Source organism: Aythya ferina (genome assembly GCF_964211825.1).
Source record: "Aythya ferina genome assembly, chromosome: 4".
NCBI classification, from domain to species: Eukaryota; Metazoa; Chordata; class Aves; order Anseriformes; family Anatidae; genus Aythya; species Aythya ferina.
Genome location: NC_140300.1, coordinates 31,656,130 through 31,678,184, shown reverse-complemented (window position 1 = coordinate 31,678,184; position 22,055 = coordinate 31,656,130). Strand labels below are relative to the sequence as shown.

General features: G+C 46.1%; 2 protein-coding genes and 1 long non-coding RNA gene across 8 annotated transcripts in view; 2 read left to right on the top strand and 1 right to left on the bottom strand.

Moving 5' to 3' along the window:
- The window catches only part of AFF1 (ALF transcription elongation factor 1), an 85,642-nt gene extending 81,880 nt beyond the window's left edge, over positions 1 to 3,762 (top strand). For all 5 annotated transcript variants that reach the window (XM_084517389.1, XM_084517391.1, XM_084517390.1 and 2 more), the window contains one exon: positions 964 to 3,762. In XM_084517389.1, the coding sequence (XP_084373515.1) occupies positions 964 to 1,085 (122 nt within the window). In that variant the 3' untranslated portion in view covers positions 1,086 to 3,762. The remainder of the gene's footprint in view (positions 1 to 963) is intronic.
- On the bottom strand, positions 3,100 to 21,388 carry KLHL8 (kelch like family member 8; the record flags this gene model as incomplete). Of its 2 annotated transcripts, XR_014692470.1 has the most annotated exons (10): positions 3,100 to 9,114; positions 9,221 to 9,674; positions 10,099 to 10,300; positions 11,218 to 11,377; positions 11,967 to 12,135; positions 13,992 to 14,103; positions 14,825 to 14,968; positions 15,636 to 15,822; positions 18,542 to 19,090; positions 21,182 to 21,388. XR_014692470.1 is itself a non-coding variant. In XM_084517392.1 (9 exons), the coding sequence occupies 9 exons, from the start codon at positions 21,386 to 21,388 to the stop codon at positions 9,551 to 9,553; spliced, it is 1,854 nt and encodes a 617-aa protein (XP_084373518.1). In that variant the 3' UTR covers positions 3,100 to 9,550. The 2 variants fall into 2 exon arrangements, 1 of the variants encoding a protein (XP_084373518.1); XM_084517392.1 differs by having other exon boundaries at positions 3,100 to 9,674.
- On the top strand, positions 15,876 to 19,796 carry LOC311435882. The gene is made up of 2 exons (XR_014692471.1): positions 15,876 to 18,441; positions 18,644 to 19,796. It is a non-coding gene; the product is annotated as an uncharacterized lncRNA (long non-coding RNA).
- Positions 21,389 to 22,055: the final 667 nt, after the last annotated feature.

Below are 22,055 nucleotides of genomic sequence, written 5' to 3'. Positions count from 1 at the left end.
GCGGGTAAGCAACAGCCCCAGAGCGGGCACAGTTCAGTCTGTGACCAGCCAGCCCACGTGGTGTTCGCAGTGCCGTTGGTCTTAGAACACCAAGGTTTGTCAGCTACTGTGAATGAAGGACCTGCAAAAGAAAATGAGAAGGATGTGCCTGGCCTAAATTACTGGAAGGCTCTAAAAACACTTGTGCTAGTCAGGCAGTTGCTGAAAATCAAAAGGCTTTTGCAAGTCAGTGTTGAATAAAGTAACTCCAGTTGTTGGCTGTCCGCTGAGCAGATGTGTGCAGTTCACTGAAGGCATGTGCTGGTGAGCCAGAGCGCGTGAGTCACAGAAGAAAACCCACAGGAGAGCAGGCAGAGCATGCACCAAGCAAGATGAAAGTCAACCCCTTGTCTAGGCTGCTGCTTCAGTGCAGGGGAATGACGGCTGGGGTGTTAAATACTCCCGAGGGCGAGGATCCATGCAGAGCAGTGAATAGTCGTGTAGGCTTGGCACTTGTTTTGGTGGAGACGTTGGAGGCCTGTCTGGCTGAGGAGCTGTGAGGTCTCCGTGCTCTGAGGATGGAGGACAGCAGGGACCAGGCTGATGACAGCTGTTTGTGCTTTCAGGCAGCACTCAGAAAAACACTCAAATTTGGCTTCTTAACGCTGGGGGACGTGCATGGCAGGGACTGAGCTGCGAACACCCAGATTCCTGCTCACCTGCTATGGAGTGTCCATGTCCTTCCAATGCCAGCACGTGGGGAGGCACTTCAAGTGTGTGTCTGTGTGTGTGTGATCCTTGCATGCGCCCTGCGTCACGTGCTTGTTGTGCTGGTGAAAGCTCTGATCTTTGTGCATTAACAAGGTCTTCTGTGAGACCTGAGGACTGCTGCTGTCCCACCTCGCTGCCCCCAGTCTGGCTGTGCCTCCTGTGTGAAACCAACCAATTGTTTTCTCTCTGTCTCTCTCTCTCCTCCTTGTCTAGAGTTTTTTGCTGAGCTCAGCGCAGCGGTGTGCCCTCTGGCACTGAACAGTAGCATGACCGAACTGGTACACTACAGTAGACAGGGTTTACAGTGGCTGAGACTGGAGACAAATACGCCTTAACTGGTGCTCAAGGTGGTTAAGTACCTTGAACTCTTTTGCACTTTGGAAGCCTCAGAAACAGTCTGGCTTGCTGAATCATGGGATACAAAGCACCTGCAAGGGAAAATAAATCAGAGTGGAAGGGATCTGGTTACACTGGAAAAAAAAAATGAACTTTGTTTTTAGGGTAACATTTTGCTGCCTTGAAAAAGAAGAGACATAGGAGGGCCCCAGCGTTGATGTCGCCTTCCTTTAAAACAACAAAGTGCAATGAATTGTCTGAATGGCTCAATGTATTGATGGTCTATAAACATTTCTATTACGAATAACCAGCAGGACAATAATCACACGTGAAGAAGTGCCGACAAGAAGGAAATCTGCCTCCAGAGGTGAGTTATTATGCAACATGCCACAGTCTGCAGCAGCAGCGTGCCCAGAAGAGATGTCAGAGAAGTGTTTTTGCAAGCACGGATGCAGCCCGTCACACCACGTTGGTTCTCGGATGGCGAGTGGCGTCCTCATCAGCACCCAGCAGCATTATGTTACAGCAGAGACAGCAGAGATCTGCCTCGCCTGCTTCCCAGCCTCACCTGCGTGCACTCGCCAGCCAGCTCCTGTGCTGAGAGTCGGGTGAGGCCCTGCCGTCGGTGCTGCACCTTCACTTCTGGAGTCACCGCTGCTGCGGCCCTCTTCCTCGCCCTACGCTCGCCCACGCGCCCGCCCCTAACGCCGTGCTGCTCGCCGTCTCGCGCGGTTTCAGCCACGTCAGCTGAACGTGGTCGAGGTGGTGAAATCGCCAGGTGTGGCTGCAAACAGCTCAGCGTCCGGGTGCAGTGGGTGGTTTCGGTGGGTGGGGGCGCGCGGCCATCCTGGGGCCCTGTGGGTGAGCGAGGAGGGGCTGCTTGTGCAACGCGGGGCAAATCCCGCACGTGGGCATCGGCCCGCAACCCGCGCGGCTCTCGGCGAGTGTCTGAGAGCAGGGGCTGGTGCCCGAGTCGTGCATCCTTTGTGTGGGAGGTGATTGATGTGCTCTTCCTCAGCCAAAGCCCCAGGGTGGGCCCAGGGACTTGGAAATCTGTCTTCAGGGGATCGTGGAAGGGAATCACGAGGTGTTTGCAAGCCTTTTCTCCTTGTCAGGAGCTGCACAGTTGAAATTGCGATTTTGCAAGTGGCAATAAGAGCGAAGGCGGTGTCTGCGGCATTTGTGCGTTCAGTAGGAAGACAGCCTTCTGCACCCAAAGATTTCCTGTTGCATGACAGCAGCATCCTGCCATCCTCATGTCTAATAGTGTGCCTTAGCCCTCTGGTCCCCTCTCGCATCCCTCGCCCTGCTGCTGACGCAGCTGCGGGAGCAGCAAAGAGGAGGACGATGTCCCCAAATCATTGTGCTTACAGGAAGGAACGCGTCTCTGGTGAAGTAGTTCCCTAATTACCAGGATGGAGGAACAGGTCTGCACGCCTGCAGCAGCACCTCCGTTGTAAAATAACCTGCTGGTGGTTTGGAGGCTCACAGAAGCCAGCAGCGAACACATATCAGCAAAAGGTCTGCATTTCCAGAAGTAGGTCCCGTAGAGGCGGTCCCTGCTGCGGGGCTCAGCTCCAGCTGGAGCTGGCGGGAGGGCGCCGTGCCGTGCCATGCCGCAGGCACACCTCCCCGGGCGTCTTCCCGGACCTTGGAGTCGTCTGACGTTCACTTTATTCAAAGCCTTAGCGCATTTCAGGGAGAAGCTGGAAGGGAGAAGTGGTGGAAGGGAGGTCCGTGTCCCCTGCCCAATTTACCCCGGCGTGGGCCCGAGCGCGGAGGCGAGGCTGGGAGTCAGGGCTGCGATCTCAGGAAGAGAGGCAGGGGACAGCCAGGGCCAGCTCCTGGTGTGCACTTTGGGGTTGGTCGGCGGGCCGGCGGCCTTTACTGACTTGGTCTTGGTGCAGAGGTAGTTTTGGGTCCACCGAAATGGACCCTCGGCTTCAGGGTGGCGGGGGGCTCTCGCTACAAAGGCCAGGGGCCGGGGGAAGCGGTGGGAAGCGGCTGCACGCCGGCTTTTTCTTTCTGTTACGGAGGAGACCGCTCGGATAGTTGTTACTTTTTAGAAAGCCATCGTATTTCAACCACGAGCCAGGTCAGAGGCCTGTGAGGGGTAAGGGAAGATGCCCGTAGTTTTCACCTGAGTCTGGTCAGGCCCTTTAAAAAGAGAAAAAAAATGGAAGAAAAAAGAAAAAAAAAAAAAGAGAAATAGGATTTGCCATTAGAAAACAACCATGCATCCAAGGAAAAAGGAAAAACAGAGGTGATGGTTGAGTACCCGAAGGAGAGAAGGAGGGTATGGTGGCAACAAAGCATCATTTCCACACAATATTTATTTAGAAGGAATAATACATGTGTTTAAATTGTCAAATGTTCTATTTTTAAGATGCTGTTTATTTAAGAATTGGAAAGCCCCACTTACATGGAGACAGAGATCTCTTCTGTAACCAAAAGTCAAAGTCTGACTGCAATGTCCTTGTTTTTGTGTTGTTCTTTTGTTTTTTTTTCTCCCCTCCCTCTTGGTTCCTATTGCAAACCTGTACATCTTAAACTTATTTTGGGGATGCGCATCCCTCTTGTAAATGTTTTCTGCCCTGCGTGTGGTGGAGTGTCCGAGATGGTCGATTCATTCCGACGGGGTAATAAACAATAAATGAAGTCGCCCGTTTGTTACGAGTCCTTGGCAGAGTCCTCATGTTCTCAGCTCCTCGTGGAGAAACCAGCCCTGCACGGGCGGGCCGGGTGCTGCCATCGTGCTGTGCCCGAGGGGTCTGCGTGGCCTCGAGCTTCTCCTCTGGGTGTCCTGCTCCCTGCTGGCCCCTGGAGGACATCACCGCTCCCTGGAAGAGCGGCTTCACGCCTCGATGCACTGTGGTGGTATAACCCGCGTTTCTTTCAGGTCCTTTCTGCAACGCACATTGCACCTCCGATGTTTGCTACTAATGGATGTGGTTTTTTAATACATTGTCTAAGGCATAGAGAATGCTGAAATCTGTTTCAATGCTCACTAGATACACTGCAGTTACAGATAACATATATGGAAATGTGCACATTTTTTTAGGTCGGCGCAGTTTTTTGCTGCACACTTAAAATCCCAAGGGCAAAACTGATGGTGAAGTAGAAGGAAAAAACAACTAGACAGGAGGAGCTGGCGGCAAGGTGGCACTGGACTCGGTTTGCCAAAACCAGAAGAGGTTTCAAGCAGCACGGAGCCAGCTCGGCCCCTGTGAGGTTTGCCACAGTGCCGGGTGGCCATGGGGCAAGGTGTTGGTGGCCGGCAGGGCCAAACCTGGGGCTTGCAGCAGTGTTGTGCCAGCCCAGGCGTCCCGTGGCAGTAACACGCCCAATTGGGGTTGGGTTTTTATTTATGCGTGTTTATTTATTGAGCCTGTGTTGACCAAACCTAATTTCGCAGCCGTGTATAATTTATTTTGAGATTTGTTACACGCTCTGGATTAGCTGTCTTTCTCTCCTTGGCTTTGCTTATATGTTTCAGAGGCAAATGTTATTTTTGGCAAACCAGCTGCACTAAGGTTGATTGCAGTTGCTCAGCTCTCTGCTGGCCTCCAGACACTGAGAGATCTCTTTGGCAGCCTGTGCTTTCTTGATGTGAATTGCACTGCTCGTAACCCCACCGCTACCCGAAAGCAGCAGTATTCCAAGGCCACCGTCAGCATTTCTCAATCTGTTTCCGTAAACTTGGTGTTCCTGAAGCAAGGGTTTTGTATGTGCTACATCTGCAGTGTGTTATCACTGGGGTTTCGTGATGGGTTTTGTCAAGGTACGAGGCTCCTGGAAGCCTTGTTGGGATTTGTCCTCTCCCACTCAGTCATGCTGAGGTTAAGCTTTTCTCTGGGTCCAACATTTCGCGTCGTAACAGCCACCCAGCTGATGGCTTCTTTCCATTCTGCTTCAGTGTCCGCGAGCTGCTCAGAGCCGTGCACCTCCTTGCTGGTTGCACGCAGGAGCTGGTGAGGGTTGTGGGGGCAAGGTTTTGGCTTTGCTTGGTTTCTCCGTGTGTCCCCAGGAAGCAGGGATCAGTCAGATGCACCCTGTGCCCGTGAAGGCTTCAGACATGGCACTTCCCAAGCAGGGTAGAGGTGTGTGGCAGTGGCAGGGTCCTCGCCATGGGCTTCATGTTTCAAGACTTACCATACGGGCTTGTGTTTTAATTCTTTTTTTTTTCACCCTACCTTGCTCAGCTTTTTAAAGCATAAATAAAACACTGCAGTTCTCAGTGAAGATGTCCTTAAATAACTGTGGTGTCCCCCCAGTGTGGGTCGTAAATGTTGTCAAGTTACCCCCAGGAAAGGAGGGGCGCTGGGGCTGCGGCGCTCAATCTGCACTCTGAGGCTTCTGTCGGTAAGAAGTCGCTGCCTTTGTAGTCCTTGAAAAAGGTGAAAATCACATCTGATACTGCTTGGGAAACACAAACAGAAATCTCTCCAAAGAAATTGTGCCACAGATCTTCTGTCTGTCTTCTGTACAGGGGATGAATTGTGTGCGCGTGTGTGTATAGTTACGTAGAGAGATATATCTATATATATAATTAAAAGAAATGAATTTTGACTTGCTTGTCTTTAAATTCTTCAGATGAAGGAGATGTTGGTTCAGTCTGTACAGGTGAAATGGCAAAGAAGCCACCTGGGGGCAGGGAGGGGAGAAGGGAATTTCTTATTTTGGCGATCCCAAGCCAAGCGGTCTCGCCCTCCCTCAGCCGTGCTCTGCCCACGCATGAGCGCAGCGTTTTCCTTGGCACGTGCTGGAATTTCCCAAAAAACTCAGTGGCATGGACACACCTTCACCACACTGCTACCTTTGGAGGGAAGCCATCACTGCAGGATGTTTCATGTTTGTTTTTTTTTTTAACCTTTAAGTTTGAAATCCAGGTGTCCATCCTGAGGAGACAGCGATGCTGGCGCTCACCCGTAAGTACTGCTTTGGCAAAAAATTGGGGTATGCTTCCAAACTGCATCCATCATGGTGAGGGGCAGGCATGTTTCACCAGGTCAGCTGTCCTCAGGAGCACCAGGAGCCCGGTAGGTTCGCATTTAATTTTTGCCTCCTTCCTGATACCTTCACGCAGGGTAACCTGGCACTGCCCTGTGGCTGCTGATAGCACTGAAGAGAAGGCAGAGCCAGCCATAATTAATTAATAATAATTAATTAATTTTAGTTCACCTCCTCTTAACAACCAGCCATCAGCAGCGGGTGGATCCCGGTCACGGCACGCAGGGGCTGCAGGTGAGACAGGGGCACAGCTCTCCTCGAGCTGAAGCAAGGCCTCAGGGCGCGGCTGGGTGCCCGGCGTGGGTTTGCGATTACTTTCTCCCAGACGTGCGGGGTTAGGTGTGCTGACTCGCACTGCTCTGTTTTCTCCTTTTTTGTTTTTCTTGGAAAACGTGTGTGTGGGAAGACAATTTGCTTATGATTCTTGGCCTGAGCTAAGTCTTACCATCAAGCAAAGACCAGAAAGCTTCTCGCTGGCTGTGTAACCAGAGCCAAGCCTTGCTGCCACTCCCAGGAACGGCTGTAACAGCATACTTGGCAGCTTAGAGCATTCCTTTTTGGGGCCTTTAGTTAAAAAAGCAGCAGAGAGGTGCTCCCACGGGTCGCTGTCAGGCAGAGAGGCACTTCAGCGGGGCAGCCGGGCCCCTTGTGCTCGCAGCCCAGTCATATTTCCACCGGGACACCGGCTGCAGGCAGGGACCCAAGTATCGAGTCGCCCGTTAGAAAGAGTGTTAGAAACAGCGCAGGTATTTACCCGTGTGGGATTTTTGCTCCAAGTGGTAGAGCACAGCAACCCTTGCAGACCTTTCTGACCACACAAGTCAGATGGCAGATGTCATGCAGCTGCCTGTTGGCTTGCTTTTGGTGCTGGAACAGCTCTAAAACCAAACTGTAAGCCAAGGAATTGCGTTAAAAAATGTCAAGAAATGACAGCAGCACCACCAACCTTGCTGACAGAGCCAGGAAAGAATTACAATTATAAGTTTAATCTCCTGGCTGGGAGTGCTGTGTTTTCTGCCAGTTCCAGTCGAGAGAACACGCAAAGGTTCAGAAAACAAATACAGATGTGGCAGAAGCGGTCAGCAAAATGTTTAAGTGGAGCATCTGGTATAAAGCACTTAGGTTTGCAAAATAGTGCACAGCAGTGATGCTGAAAATAGTTTTAAGAGTAGGTTCTGCCTAAATAAAGATAAAAGGCCCCATTTAAAGGTGGGAATAACCTGGACTTTGCAGGCATTTGTTGTAATTAAACCTGGACAGGTGAATTGGCTGAATTTTTATGTTGATGTGAATTCTCTGGTGCAGCTCGTTACCAACTCCTGTTGGTAACAGAATCAAAATGCTGTTGAAAGGGAGAGGGGGAATGCACAAAGCCAAGGTCAGGCAGTGGGGACACAGATTTGGGTAAGTGCACACAAAAGTTGTGAGCAACACGGTGACCTCCTACAAGTTCCAGGGACTTGGAGCCTGGTGGCCACTGGGCTTTGTGTTTCCGTATTGCCTGGGCTTGGACATGGTGGGATCGAGTGGAGGGAATGGTTTTTGAACACTCGGAGATATGTAAGCATCAAGTGCAGCACCTTCTGCAGCCTTTCGCCCACATCTGGTTGGTGTTCACATTAAGAGCTGCTGCTGAATGTTTGAGCAGGGTGTTTAAGCCAGCTGTGCTTCTGGCCTGTCTGATGGAAAGGAGATGCTTTTAGGAGAGCAGTATTTAGAAAACCACCTTTCTTCACACACGTGGCCAGGTCAGGAGCAGCTCAGAGCCTGCTCCTGCTCTGCCTTGTGCCAGTCACCACAGGGGTGACCAAACCCTTGCATGGGAGCATTTGTACAGCTCGTGGCTCTAGCACAGGTTTGTCCCCATGGACAGTGGCCTCCTGCTCAGAGCTGCACTCCGCGGGAACAAAGAAACACTCCCTCTTCTCATGTTTCCCCCAAGAAATATTCCTTCTTTTCATGTTTCCCCAAGACAGCATGATCCACTCACACTATGGACAAGGTGAAGTACAAACATTTTATTTATTGCAGTGTTTAATTATTTACAGTACCGTTTGTTATGTCCCTGGGTGCTACCCACGTGCAAGCTGTTCGAAACTGCAAAGCTAACCGATGGTAACACAACAGCAAAAGGTGGCTGTGCTTTTATGCTGGTGCGGCCGCACCTCGTCCCTGGTACTGAAGGCACAGAAGTTTGCTGCGCTCCCTGGCCACGAACACGGTGGCCCCGTGGGGCCCTGCTCACCACGGGGTGCCCGTCTCGGCCTGTTGGCAGTGATGCAGAGCAGGACACCGCGGTCTTTCCAGCCGGACTTGACCTAGTGCTCAGGTTTGTGGCTGCGTGACAAGATGTCTTTGCACGGAGCAGGGTCAAGTTCCTGTTTTAGTCTCTAAGGTAAGTACTGCTCATTGCCGCTTGTTCTTGCTGCTGGTTCTCTGTGGTTTATTTGAGCTTTAAGCCATGAAACTGCTTTGAGGAGAGATCTTTGTAGCTGAATGATCTTAAAAGAGCCAGCACCCCTACTGTTACCCCAGCCTTGTCACTGGGTACTGAAATTGGATGTCATCTCCTAGAGCTGCATTTAAAGGTCTTAACCCAACACTGCAACTTCATTATGTTTCCCTTTAGTCTGAAAAGGGTAATTCTCAGACCACTGAAGCCTGCATTTTGGCACGCATCTCAAGGCCAGATTACATTGGTTACTTTGGGAACGATCTCTCCACAGAAATTTGTCTTTTGGAGGGTGTCACTACCACAGATTTTATTGAGGATAAAATAATTTGAGTAGTCCAGTAGCTAAATTCAGGCCGAGGCTAAATTTCAGCTTTCTAACAAGTGTGTGGGCCTGAGAAAGACCTGCAGTTCCCACCACAGCCAGCAGTCCCCTGGGAGGTGTGCAGTTAACTTCTGTACTCCAGTTAGCTTTGTGAGAAACACGGATGTTGTTACCTTCTAAAACTTGAAGGCTTTGTGTTTCAGAGCTCTTCTACACATCGGAAATGCTTAAGACATGAATCCTGAAAATAAGTTACATTAATAAACAGCACTCTGGTCCTTCAGAAACATGCAGCAGGGCTGTCGGGTAGGGCTCGGCAGCACTGCCTGCTGCTCTCTCTTCCTCACCCTCCCATGCCTGGTTTACAGTTCAATAGCGAGTCACTGCAGCAGCTGCCTCCACTGACTCTGAAATTGCAGCTTCTCCAAGACAGGATGATTACAGCTCTTGGCAGGTTTTCTCCTGTAAGTCACACTGTTATTCCGTGTTTTCACAGGCTTTTCTGTATAGCTGTTGTCAGAAAGCCACCCACAGCCTGAAAGTCACAGAAGGTAACATTTTCACAGAGAAAATGTATAGTGTTTATTTCTTAACCTACCACACAAAACACCAAATTTAAAAGCTCCGCAGTGCCTCTGTACAATGACTCCTCTGGAGTTTGGAGGAGGCAGCAGAGCTCACATGCAATCAACAACGTTGCTGGATCCTTGGCCCACGTCACGGATCTGGCTGCTAAGGCAGGAGCACACAGCCACGCCTGCCCCAGCCCTGCAGTGCGACACAGAGCCGACGAGCTCCCACCTAGAGCAGAGGGCAAAGGAGAAAAATAAAAGTCAGCTGTTGGCCTTCCTGAGCAACCTGAAGTATTTATTTCCAGTGTCTGAAATTCTATCGTAGAACCTAGCTGTTACGTCTGCGCAAAAAAACAACCTGCTAGTTTATTCTCAGTATTTCTCTGGTAAGTTTAGTGCAAAATCATTGAGAGCACCACAAACTGAATGAAGGTGAGAGGACAAGGGATGGGCAGGAAGAGGAAGCAGGAGGAGAATGTACTTAAGTATTTCAAGAACCCAGCAGCATTCCTGCATCACTCCTCATGAATATTACTCAATTACTGCCAGGAAACAATAGACATGCTCCTGGTGCCCCCAGTTTCTATTAAGGTGTGTTTTCATAGAGGCAGATGTGAGCGCTTTCGTAAGCCAAATGAAAAACATTAAATTACCTGTTCACTATGGGATCAAATGCTTCCACTGTATTCAGGTATGCGTTGCCGTTGTGACCTCCCACTGCAAAAATTCTCCCCATCAGTGTTGCGATGCCGACTCCACCCCGTGGGGTCGTAAGCTCTGCGACATACTCCCACTTGTTGCTGCGTGGGTCAAAGCGTTCCACAGAGCTCAGCGGAGAGTTGTCATCGAAGCCACCTGCAGGGGGAGTCATCACGTACTCGTATTTAGCCACTTGGTGGTGGTAGTGATACTCTGGGTTTGCATTATCGGGGCTTTCTTAGTATGCAGTGGGCTAGTGTCCAGGTCTGTGTTTTTATCTGATTCTTAAAATGTCCTAAAAATCAATCTAGCAGCTCTCTATGCTGTCACCTTACACATATCACTTTAACACTGTTTCTTAAACTCACTTTGGAAGAGCTATTTTTGTCATTTGCTCCTTGAAATTGTATTGCATGTAGTTATAATGAAATGGCTTCTAACTTGGAACAGAAAAAAAAAACAAAACGGTAAGCCTGGTGTAAGCATGGGTTTTGATTTTATTCAGGTTTAAATAAAACAAGCTCTTGCAGTATGTTCAAAAGAAACAATTGCTGAAAACTTGAGTAGGAAAAAATCCTCAACAAAGATCGACTTCAGTGATGGACTCCTATTGGTAGATAAGCTGTCCAAGGTGCATTTTACTCAAAAAAGACTTATTTACTACTTTTTAATGCATAAGGCATTAAAGCATAAGGGAGTTGGTGTAATCTCTGAACCAAACAGCTGTTGTGGTCTGTGCTGAAATCAGAACTGAGTGCTTTGCAAGTATGTGTAGTAATAACTTATATAAAACGGAAACTTGTGATGAGTGAGTTGCACAGTGATTTCATAGGTAGACATCTTGTTCTGAACAGTATAGCCCTGCTGAAATGAGTTAGGAACTGGTTTTTATTTCCTTTTAACATATGTGATTAGTTAAATGTGCCATGGTTATGCTTGCTTTCTTCTCCTGCCTAAGAACATGCAGTATAGGCCAGGTCTGTCTCTTCCCCAGTTCCTTCAGCAAGGAGAGCCCCTTCCAAACAGTAGTGCTTGGCAGAAACTGCACGACGAAATGCCCCACGCCTACTCACCAACAACGTACAGGCACCCGTGGAGCTCGCTGACGCCGTTGCCAGCTCTCCGCTGGCCCATCTCTTTCACTTCTATCCACTTATCCAAATGGGGATCGTATTTCTCCACACTGGAAAGAGATGCTACACCATCGTTGCCACCCACTGCGTAAACGTGGTTCTGAAACATTTGTATAGAGAAAGATTATTTGTAATACGCTTGTATTTAGGTAGCTTTTCATAGGCAATGTTAGAATTACAGGAAAATACAGCATAGCCATACCCTCCTAATTATTTACCTTGACGTAGGAATTCCAACAACTTTATCTAACTTGCAAATGCTGTTTTCCAGCTAAAGAAGTGAAAAGGTTGTGTGTTGTTGCAGATGTTTTGCAGAGGACACGGGGAGGATTACAGTGGAGATAAAATGCAGCAAATTCAAAGATGGCAGCAATAACAAAGCAGAGGCTCCTGAATGAGACCCGCAGCATTAGCCTCGCTCTCCCCTGTTGTTTTTAGAAGTGTTCTCGTGCTTGCTCACAGTGCCTCAAGTACTTCTCAAACAGGGAGTACAGTTTGACAAGAGTATTATCTTAAGTACCCACACCTTTTGCAAGCTTCTGTAGGATTCTGACAGCCAGAGGAGCTCAGCCCTACCAGCTGCGTTTGGTTTAAGTCCTGTGTTCTGCCTTGTAAAACAAGAGTTGAAAAGCAGTCCCTGAGGTCAATTCTGCCACTTGCTGCAGAGCTGGGAGGAAGCAGTAACTCACCATGAGGGCTACGGAGCCAACTCCTCCCCTGGGAGTGTTCATGGGAGCTATCGCACTCCATCGATCAGACTCAATGTCGTATCTTTCCACGTCGCTGAAGCACGTGTTGTCATCTAAGCCTCCTATTGCGTAAATGGGGCCGCCGAGGGAGGCAAGAGCGATTCCTCTCCTAAGAAAACCATAGGATCAATACCACAGTGCAAACCCTTACAGGGAATGGGAAATGTGCATCAGGTGCAACATTACCTGACTGGCAAGTATGTCAAAATATGGGAGAAAAGTAATGAAAGCTTATCAGGTGAAGTTTTAAATAAATAATGATCAGGAACTGTGGCTGATTCCCTGCACAGCTGTGTCGGTCTCACAGCATTACCTAGAAAGTCTTTTGTATGTTTGCAGCCTCCCATTAGAGGGGATATAGAGTTTTATGTTAACGTCACCTCAGCTTCATCTGTATGTTATTGTGCCATCCATGAACAGGACTGTTGAAGCTACAATATTTTAAGACTGCAAAAAGAGAAAGTCCTATTAAAAAAAAAAAAAAAAAAGAGAGGAAAGAAGTAAAGAAAAAAGGCCAGGCAGCATGGAATACTGTTTTGATTGCATGTCATCAAAGGCCTAAGTATTCTAAGCAACTGTGTGAATGCATGAGGTTTTCTTAGTTATTAGATTGCTCTACCTGAATACTGAATCTTGCACCTCCTGTCTTACTTTGTTGTGTCTGGTGGAGAACTAAAACCTGCTAGATTTAACTTTGTTAGTATGGCTGCTGCTATGGCTTGCAAATCAGTTTTTGATGGGTGATAATACATACTAACAGGCAAACCTGTGCTGCAAAATCTAGCAATATGAGAGTACAATTAGAGTGTGAAATGAAATGTGTCGTTGTCAGAGAGCTTAATGTAAAGCATGGTCTAGAATGAAACTGGTGAGATACTACTGAAATTACCAAGATGTCTGATTTACTGTTTCTCTGAGAATATTCGTGTGTTATTGCACAGAGGGCAAGTTTGCAGACACTTATGTGTGCAGAATTCCTCAACAGAATAAAGGGTGTGGCAATATCCTGGGCTTATCTGATATTGCCTCAGCAGGTAACTTGTAGCCACAGCCAATGGTGGCAGTTTTCTCTCAGCAAAATGTTCTGGCACTGCCTTTTTGAACTGGAGGGGTGGGGTATGGCCAAGGCACAGCAGCCATTTCATTTACCAGCCTCCTGAGAAAGAAATGTCACAGAAATCCAGAACTGAAGGTCACGAAGAATATGCCCAGCATGGTGGCAGGAGGGAGGAAGAAGAAGACATTTCTACAACTCTAGGCCTTCTCCTTTGATTAGGTCACAGCCACAAATTGTGTTAGGGTGCAGCCATGGCCAGTATTTCACTCCTACTTGTACATGTCACTTTTAGAAACAACAAATTATGAAATTAAATGTATAATTAATGAGGTTGGTTTAAATAATGAGGGGAAAAAAAGAGATCTGAGAGTCCTATGACTCCATAAAAGAATCTAACAGTAGCAAAAGGCAAGAAAAATCCACAGTGTGTCTTTCAGTGTTTTAGTGCTTCCAGGGGCAAAACTCAGGCAACTACTGGACATAACTATTTTACTGTGCATGTCATGCTGATGTATCTTGCTCGTTGCTTAAAAGAGATAACATACAAAAACACTTAACCAGTTTCAGAATCTTTATCTGCCTTAGCAGAAAGGCCCTAGTTATCAGAATGTAAGTAGGGCTGCAATGGAAGAGTTCTCTCTGCTTCACAAGCCAGCCCACCAAAATGAAAAACAAAACAAGGATACTGAGGGTGGGAGGGCAAAAGGTACTACTCTACAGATATTGTTTGTTAGCATTCAGGCCACAAAATAGGGAAAAAAAAAAAAAAAACACAAAACAAAGCAAAACAAAAGTTTGGAAACCCAAATAAAGGCAGGACAGACGCACAGTTTTTTAGCATTAACAAGAAATGATGTATCGTGGAGTAGGACTTAAATTTTGTCCCGTGTGGATCCTGGGACACATACCTCTTTGTGTTCATCGATGCCTTCATCATCCACTTGTTTGTGAGAGGATCAAACACTTCCATGCTTCCTAAGTGTTCGTTTCCATCATGCCCACCTACTGCATAGACTTTACCTGAAAGGCATGCACGTTATTTGGATACAGAGATTGCCTGGCAGTGTTTCAGTTTTCCCTTGTACAATCTCCCTGCCTATGTGGAGAAATAAGCTCAAACAAAGGTTAATGTTTTTAAAGGTTTTCCGTATCAGGGTTTTATTAAGTTAAGGACCCAATATTTTTATATGCTATACTCAACCAGAGAGCTGTTTTATCATAGACTTTACACAAACCTTGAGATATGTAAACAGGGAATATTTCTGTAGCTCAAGTAGCATGGATCAGATCCGTTTCAGACCTTTACCTCAGCCTCTCCAGATTTTCTACAGGGAAAGCAGATCTCTGTCCTGCTGCAGCAACGCAGGGGATACCATGTACAAAGGAGAGCTGCATCCTGAGTGCTAAGCTGCTCTGGACTGCCCGGGCCTGGCTGCAGAAGACGATGACCCAAAACTGAAGGTAGGTCTGTCCTTACAGTCTTAGCAATTTGCCTGTATGGATTTTATTGTGAAGGAAGCTAGCATGAGTACTAGCGAAGTCTTGGTGACTGCTGAGTAACTCCACTTTAGGGATTTGTGCTCTGAGATTGTCTCAGAAGCAACAGCCCTTCATGTGGAAGAAGCTTTACTAACATGAATGTGAGAAGCCATGCAAGGCATTTATTTAGCAATAGCACCAATTCCAGCAAAATGTGCAAACAGGTCCCTTTTGAACAGGGTTTCTTGAGTAGGTTACTGACCTCCCACGGAGATGACACCCACGTGTCTTCTCCTACTGTTCATTTCAGGGCCGAAGAACCAGCTGTTCTTATTTATAGAGTAACATTCAATGCTGCGAAATGGGTCGCCTGATCCTCCTCGACCACCGACGCAGAACAGCACACCTGAAGGAGACATAACAGGTTTCCAGAGAGCTAGCAGGGAAAACGGGGATAAAACTGCATAGCAGAGTAGAGGGAAAACTACGTAGTTCAGGAGAAGCTGTATTTCCCTTCAAGGGGCACAGTCATTGCCCTGCATATTGGATGCTGGACTTTGGGTTTTGTTTGGCATGCTGCTAGGGCAATTAACTGTCTACTCTCTTGCAAAAGCAATGCATATTTTAAGTATGTTTTCTGATGTGCTTAGGGAGAGAAACTGATTGTTAGTTAAATCTTAACTGAATGTAGAAATTAGAATTTGCAGCATAATACTCATCACTTGCTTTTGGTGTAGGTTAGGCAGAGAATCTAAAAGCTAGCTCAGCCTTCTTGCACCAAAAGGTAAGTGCCCATTGCTTTCTGCAGAGCTTTGGGCATACTGCCTGCACATAATACACGTAACAGTTCTGGCTGATCAGAATAAATACTGCTCTAAACAAAGAAAAAAAAAAAGCTAAAGTTCTGTTAAGAAAATGTAGCACAGAACCTAATCACCACAGAGGTACACAATGGTTTTCCCAGCTATGCATTAACAACCATTTATATATACCAAGCTGTCTAGCCCTACGCAGATGCGCTGTCTTTTCTCCACACCACTTCATACTGGATAATCAGACACACATTTAATTACCAGCAGTCTGCTTCCTTGGTGTTGTGCGAATGGAGTATTCAAAGTCTGGCACTGCCCTGCTGCTCAGGTGAAGGTGGTAGTTCCTTGCTTCATCCAGCAAATCCCTACATTTTAGATTCTGCTTGACAATCTCTTCCTTTGCCACAACACCCATAAGGAAACAAATGGGCAAGAGAGGCAGTCGTACCTGACAGAAATGAACACAGTTGGAGTAACTGGCTAAACTGAATCTAACCATTTACAGCGACGTACACGTAACAGACTGCAACTTCTGAGCCTGCTGTCAGCCCCATGCTCTTTGGTAAAAAGAGCAACTTTAATTTTCTTTTCCAGAACAACACTGAGACAAACAGTTCGTTTTAGTGACAAATGTTTGCTACAACCATGTGCATTTGTAGGCAGTGCATTCACAGTGGGGGAAGAAGGGCAGCTTGGCTGTACCAGGAGGGCCGTGGCTGCAGGTGCAGTGAGCGTGGCCAGGTGTTCCTTCCCAAGCAGGGCCTGCCATTTCAATGGGATCGCCCCTTTCAGGTTAGTCTGGTGAGGGCACCAATTTTCAGCTCACTGCTGTGCCTGTGCAAAAGGACTTTATTTCTAGAGTTTTATCTTGGGTGACAAGTCTGTCAGTGTGAACTAAGTGAATATTAAGGAGGTGCTACTGACTGCGCAGTTACACCCTTTTCTAGGATGACTTGATAGGCTGCAGGATAAAAAGAAACAGGCCATGGACAGCTAATTGCCAAAGCCCACAGGGAGCAGAGGGAGCTACAGTGCTGGACACACCACTCAAATTAAGATCAAATCTTGATGTCAGATAAATATTGGAATATATCAGGAGCAGGTTAAAGACTATTAAAAAGATTAATACCAAAAAAAGCATGATGAGGCAGAGACATGAAGGTAAGAGGGCTGTAAGGCTGTAACCGTGCTGGCAGCTGCCTGTTGATACCATGGTATTTACACTGCTCGGACTTGAGTTTTCCTGATGGATGGTGGTACCCACCACCACCAGGCACTGCCTGAGTGGGACAGTGCTGCTCGGCCACCAGCAGTCTCTGCCTCGAGCAACCCCCAGTGACAGAGCAGCTCTGAAACAGGGGCATTTCAAGACCGCCTTGAAATGTCCCTCCCCCTAGGAATTAATTTCTGCAAACCTCACGTTGGTGCTTCTGAGAGAAACAATGAGGAATATGAAGGACAATCAGAGTGGGGCGCCAGCAGGAAGGCCAACAGGCGGGACAGGTCTGGACAGGGGTGAACTGAAGTAAAGCACCGCCTGGCTTGCTAAGGGCTGCAGTCAGCACCGTCACACAGCTCCCAGGCAGCTCAGCAAGAATGGTGAGGGACAAAGCCAGCTCCTCCGGGGCTTCTCAGAGCAGCAGAGCGGTGCTGTTCATGGCTGGCAAGTATCCCTGTTTTTCAAGTAAGCAGGTCTCTCTAGCAATTATCCCTTAACCACTTGCTTTCAATCCCATTTCTTCCTTCCCTTTGGCCCCATTTTATTTTAGGCTGCCTCAAAGCACTACCATAGACGTGCTAATAGGCTCACAGGGTTAATAATGGAGTAACAACACAAGGCTGATGAAAATTCAGACCCTCATTGTAACACTGAAGCCCATAAAACTTACTGTGGTGTTGATAATAACTGTCAGGAAGGCCCATCCTGTTTCCTGCTAGCAATAATGTCAAATGCAACTGCAGGCTGCACGCATTTTGGCAAGCAACCTGTATTTGCAGGAAGGGTTTTACTTTCTCATTGTTTTGCTCTGGATTCTGGTTTCCATGAATAGAATAAAGCCGTTAATCTCATCTGCTAGCATAACTGGGTTGTAAACACCAACCTAATTCTTCTTTTTAAAATTTTCAACTTATATAGCCTGTAAATTTAATTAATAGCGCGCTAAAGAAGGGTTTTTGTATAAAAAAAAATTATGCTAGTCTAGATACAGCTGAAAATTTTTGGAAGTCACTTAATAAACAGTTGAGATCTTTTACAGGGAAAAATGAAAAAATAATGTGTCGAGGCAACAAGAGCAGCATGTTACTCACGTGATGCAAATATCAGAAATTCTGATGAATGCAGCGTGTTCAAACTGGTGTTCAGTGACAGCTGTCAGACCACAGGTTCTGCCTACCTGCCTCAGGTGCTGTATTGTAAACTTCCATAACCAGCCCATGCAGAGCTTGTTCTTACCATTTTGACAGGATGATGTTCAGGTGAGTGGCCCTGCTGTAAGGGATGCCTGCCTAAGGGTTTCCTCTCAGAAGCAGTAAATTCTTAACACATTTGAAGGATCAAAATGCAAACTCCTTTTGGATCCTACAGGTAATCAGCGCTGATATTCTACCTTGAAAAGGTCTAGAATGTGTTTCCTGGCCTGTTTGTAGGGCTGCAAAACCTTGGTCTTCTGCTGTTTGTATAACAAAACATTCTAGAAGTAGCATAACTTGATGACTTATCTCCATTCCTAGTCACATAACAAACAGCTTTGCTCTCCTTTCACAAGCGCAAATACTTACCAGCAAGGGAAGTTAGTTTCAGGCTGCATAGTATCAAAGCATATCAAGTGATGGCTCTAGGTTCTCCACTTCACTACACGTAAATCTAAGAATTCTCTGCTCTCCTGCTCTGGCACAGAAAGAGTTTTGTGCTGGCTCCCCCCGCTCCCTCTTCTGATGAGCTTACAGTGAATACTCTTTTCTTGACAGAAACTGGAGAACGTAATTTGTTCCTGATGCTCCTGAGGCCAAACCTGCTCTTGCTGTCAACACACCACTATGAATACAGGATGAAGCACCAAATCTGGTAAAAGCATTTTTCTTCTCAAAATCTACCCAAATATAAACAGTTGATATAGAACCACGTTGGGGATGAGACAGGCACCCAGCACCTCACTCTGCCCTACCTGTGCGAGTATTTCATCCAGCCACGTAGCGTGATGCTGGGGATTGGCTAGCAGCCACTTGATAGCAGCACTGTAAACTTGCTTTTCATTTTCAATGTTCAGGTCGTTGGAGGACAAGAGTTTATGCAGGTGCTGAGGTGAGATTCTCACAAAGTCTTCACATTCCACCACCTCAGTGAAGTGTTCGCAGGCGTACTGATCGGCCATGTCCATCAAGTCGATGCGGTTGTGACTCTCTGCGAATGCCCTGACCGCCAGGCAGTTGGAGGGATGGAAGTGCAGCTTCATGTACTCGCAGCACGCCTTTGCCACCAGTTCCACCTGAAGAATGCAGGCAGCATACAGGAGCGGCTGGACATTGTCCACAGTCAGCGTAAGCCGGGAGGAGTACACAAACTTCACGAGGTCTTCTACTGCGTCACCATCAAAGTCCCTGATTTCAATCAAAGTCTGCTTGGCTTCAGCCATTTCCGAAAGAAACATGGCTCTGAAGTAAGGTATAACGCATGCTAGCACCAGTTTGTGGCAGGAGATGAGCTTTGTACCAACCTGTGAAAAAAAAGAAAAGAAAGAACTATTTTTTCAGTTACTTTCCTTCAGCTCTACAAGAAAGGCCAGTTAAGCTGAAAATGTAGAATTCTGGATTCAATACGCATTGAACTCCCGTATTTTGCTGAAACAAACAGTGTTTGCTCTGCACTGCTGACACTAGATCAATGCATCCCAACCAGATTTGAGCTGTAACTTGGCCACCAGAGCACGGCAAGGCCATAACACAAGGAAGCAGCATCATTCATCTGCTGAACTTTTTTGTCTTTCAAGAGCCACGCCCCATTTTTTAAAGCAAACTTCCTTAGGAACCTTCTCAAAGCATCTTGGAGACAAGAGGTGACTGCCAAAAAAAATCTTGCTTGTTTTATAAGTATGTAGAGATTTTGCAGGAAAACCTCTGAAGTGACATTTTAAAACTATTTAATTTAAACCTCTGCACTTTTACTACTGTTTGAGGAGTCTGTAATGCTCTTCATAGAAGCAAAATCACGTAAAACTGCAATAATAAGAGCAAGTAGAAATAAACATAGGGATTATTAAAGGTTACCAATCACTTCAAGGCTTTAGAAGTTAGTTAGATGTGCTCAAAAGATGTACTATTTCCCATAAAGATATTTTTAAAAATTCTGATCAGAAATTGTGAAACAAACTCTTCACTTTGAAATCTGCAGATTTCAATTACATTAAAAGATAGTCAACCTAATACTTGTGTTATAGTAGTGCTTTCTTACAAACTTGGTCATTTTTCACTCTGTACTAACATAAAGGGATGGGAGTTAAGCAGCAAATTTCATTGACAGATTTCAAGTATGTCTTCATTTTCAGATTAAGGTGTGAGTGATTTAAAAGGAAAAAATGGATTTTAAATTCTATAGGATATTTTGGAGTTTTTCTAGATGTGATTCAATACAGAATCGCTCTTTGCTTTTTAATAGTGTCATTAACACAGGTGTAAGCTGTTTAGTAAGCACATTCAGTTCTAAGAGCAAATACACATGGAGGAGCATTAGGACAGATTCAAAGACAGGAATGAGCTGCTCACATGACAGGAGCAGTACTTCAGGAGAAATTCCTGACATAAGTTTGCAGAGCACAAGTCTCCCCATGTGCTCCTGTGGCTTATGACGGTTACAGTGTTAGTACTCAGGTACTGGTGTAAGAAGCCATTGCTCTAGCCTCTGCAGATTCTTTTCTCCACTTCAGGACTGGCAGCCTTCAATCCAGTATTTTTAAATTACCAAAATAGCTTCACAAAAAAATGAACAGTAAGAAAAACCTAACTTATGGAAAGTTAAATTGCAGCCACAGGAAAGTATATTTTCCATGCCCAATTTCCCTAGCCAGAACACACATTAACAATGCTTATAACGACTGTAAACAATAAGACTATTATAAAACAAATAGAAAAGGAGGCTTTTTTGCAAGGGTGGATGGAAGAGGAGAAAGGAGAAGACGAGGTCAAAAGAAGTGAAGGGAAGGGATGCGTTGTTAACAGTTCTGAAATGTTCTTCCCCAAAAGAAGGTTTGTAGGTGCTGGCAACCACAGCTACAAATGGTAAATATAATTATCTTGTGATCAGGGTATAAATAAGATAGAGATGAGCTGCACAGAATGTGTTTAAACACAATGCAGTGCAAGAATTGTAAAACTGGTTCCCTCTGTCTCATTTACTCTTTGATTGGTTGTAGAATGACATGACTGAGGTTCTTTTTCTTCTTTGCGAATGCTGGGAGTTAGATTTGTTCCAGAAATCCTGTTCACCAGGAAAGATATGTAAGAGCAACACAGAATGCAAAAATAGAAAAATTGGCATCAATTGTGGGAACTTGCTTAGAAGGCAAGTTGGGTGAGGTGACAGTCACGTTCTTGATCTCTGGGACTGTCAGTATCTTTAACATTCACATTTTAGTTGTGAAATTTCTAAATGACAAAAAAAAAAAAAAAAAAAAAAGCTTATTTGGACATGCCTCAGATCCAGTAAGTATTGTATTGCTTTCACACACCCCCCTCCCACCCAAATTCACTGCCATCTCCAACACACTTATTTAAAGCCTGTTAAATGCAACGGATGAGGGTGGGACTGTCACCTTCAGTGTCACGTCGCAGAGCTCTCCGGCTTCAAAGAAGTGAAGAAGAGAGCTGTGAAAATCCTTCCAAGCCTCATTCGCCTCAAAGACGAAGATGTCATCTTCAGCGTCACCAGTGGAAGATCTCGTTTGCTGCTGCTGTGGCCGCCTTCTTCCCTTCATCAGATGTTGCTTTCCCTGCTCGGAGACCAAGGATTCTGAAGCCATTGGCTGGTTTGTTTTTCTCAGCGTGAATCTTCAAGTGCTCCTGCCAAGACAAAATCCAGCCCATCAGGGTCAGTCCTAAAATGCAGCTAAGTCCTTTTCATCTTCCTGTTAAAAAAAAAAAAAAAAAAAAAAAAAAAAACACAAACCAAAGGACAAATGAAGTATATTAGCTATTGTTAGTACCTACCATTAGATACCATGTAAAAAACGCTACCTCCAGTCTTATTTGGGGTGGGGTGAGAGAGAAAGAAGGCAAAACAGCCCAGAGACAAAATGGTACGCAGGTACCTTTAGGAAAACCCCTTGTTTATGGACTTGTTCCCCTCACTTCTTGGAGAAAATAGCAAACAAAAACAAAAAGGCAAGGATGTGTTCTCTGCCATTCCTGACCTAACAGCTATGGATGGCAGAGGGACATGGACAGCATGTTGATCCTAACCCAGCAGGTATGTTTGTATGTACACATTACTAAGTACGTATGTTTTCCTTAAACTCCTCAAAGCTAAAGCAGTCCTAAAGTGTTTTGTGTATTTATGCAAATATACAAAGCAAAACGCAAAATGAAACCATTCTAATACTGTTTCAACAAGAACTAAAAAGAAATGTGCATTTACAGAGAACCTTTGGAATGAAAATGATTTGCTTTTATCTAATATTAACCCAAAGA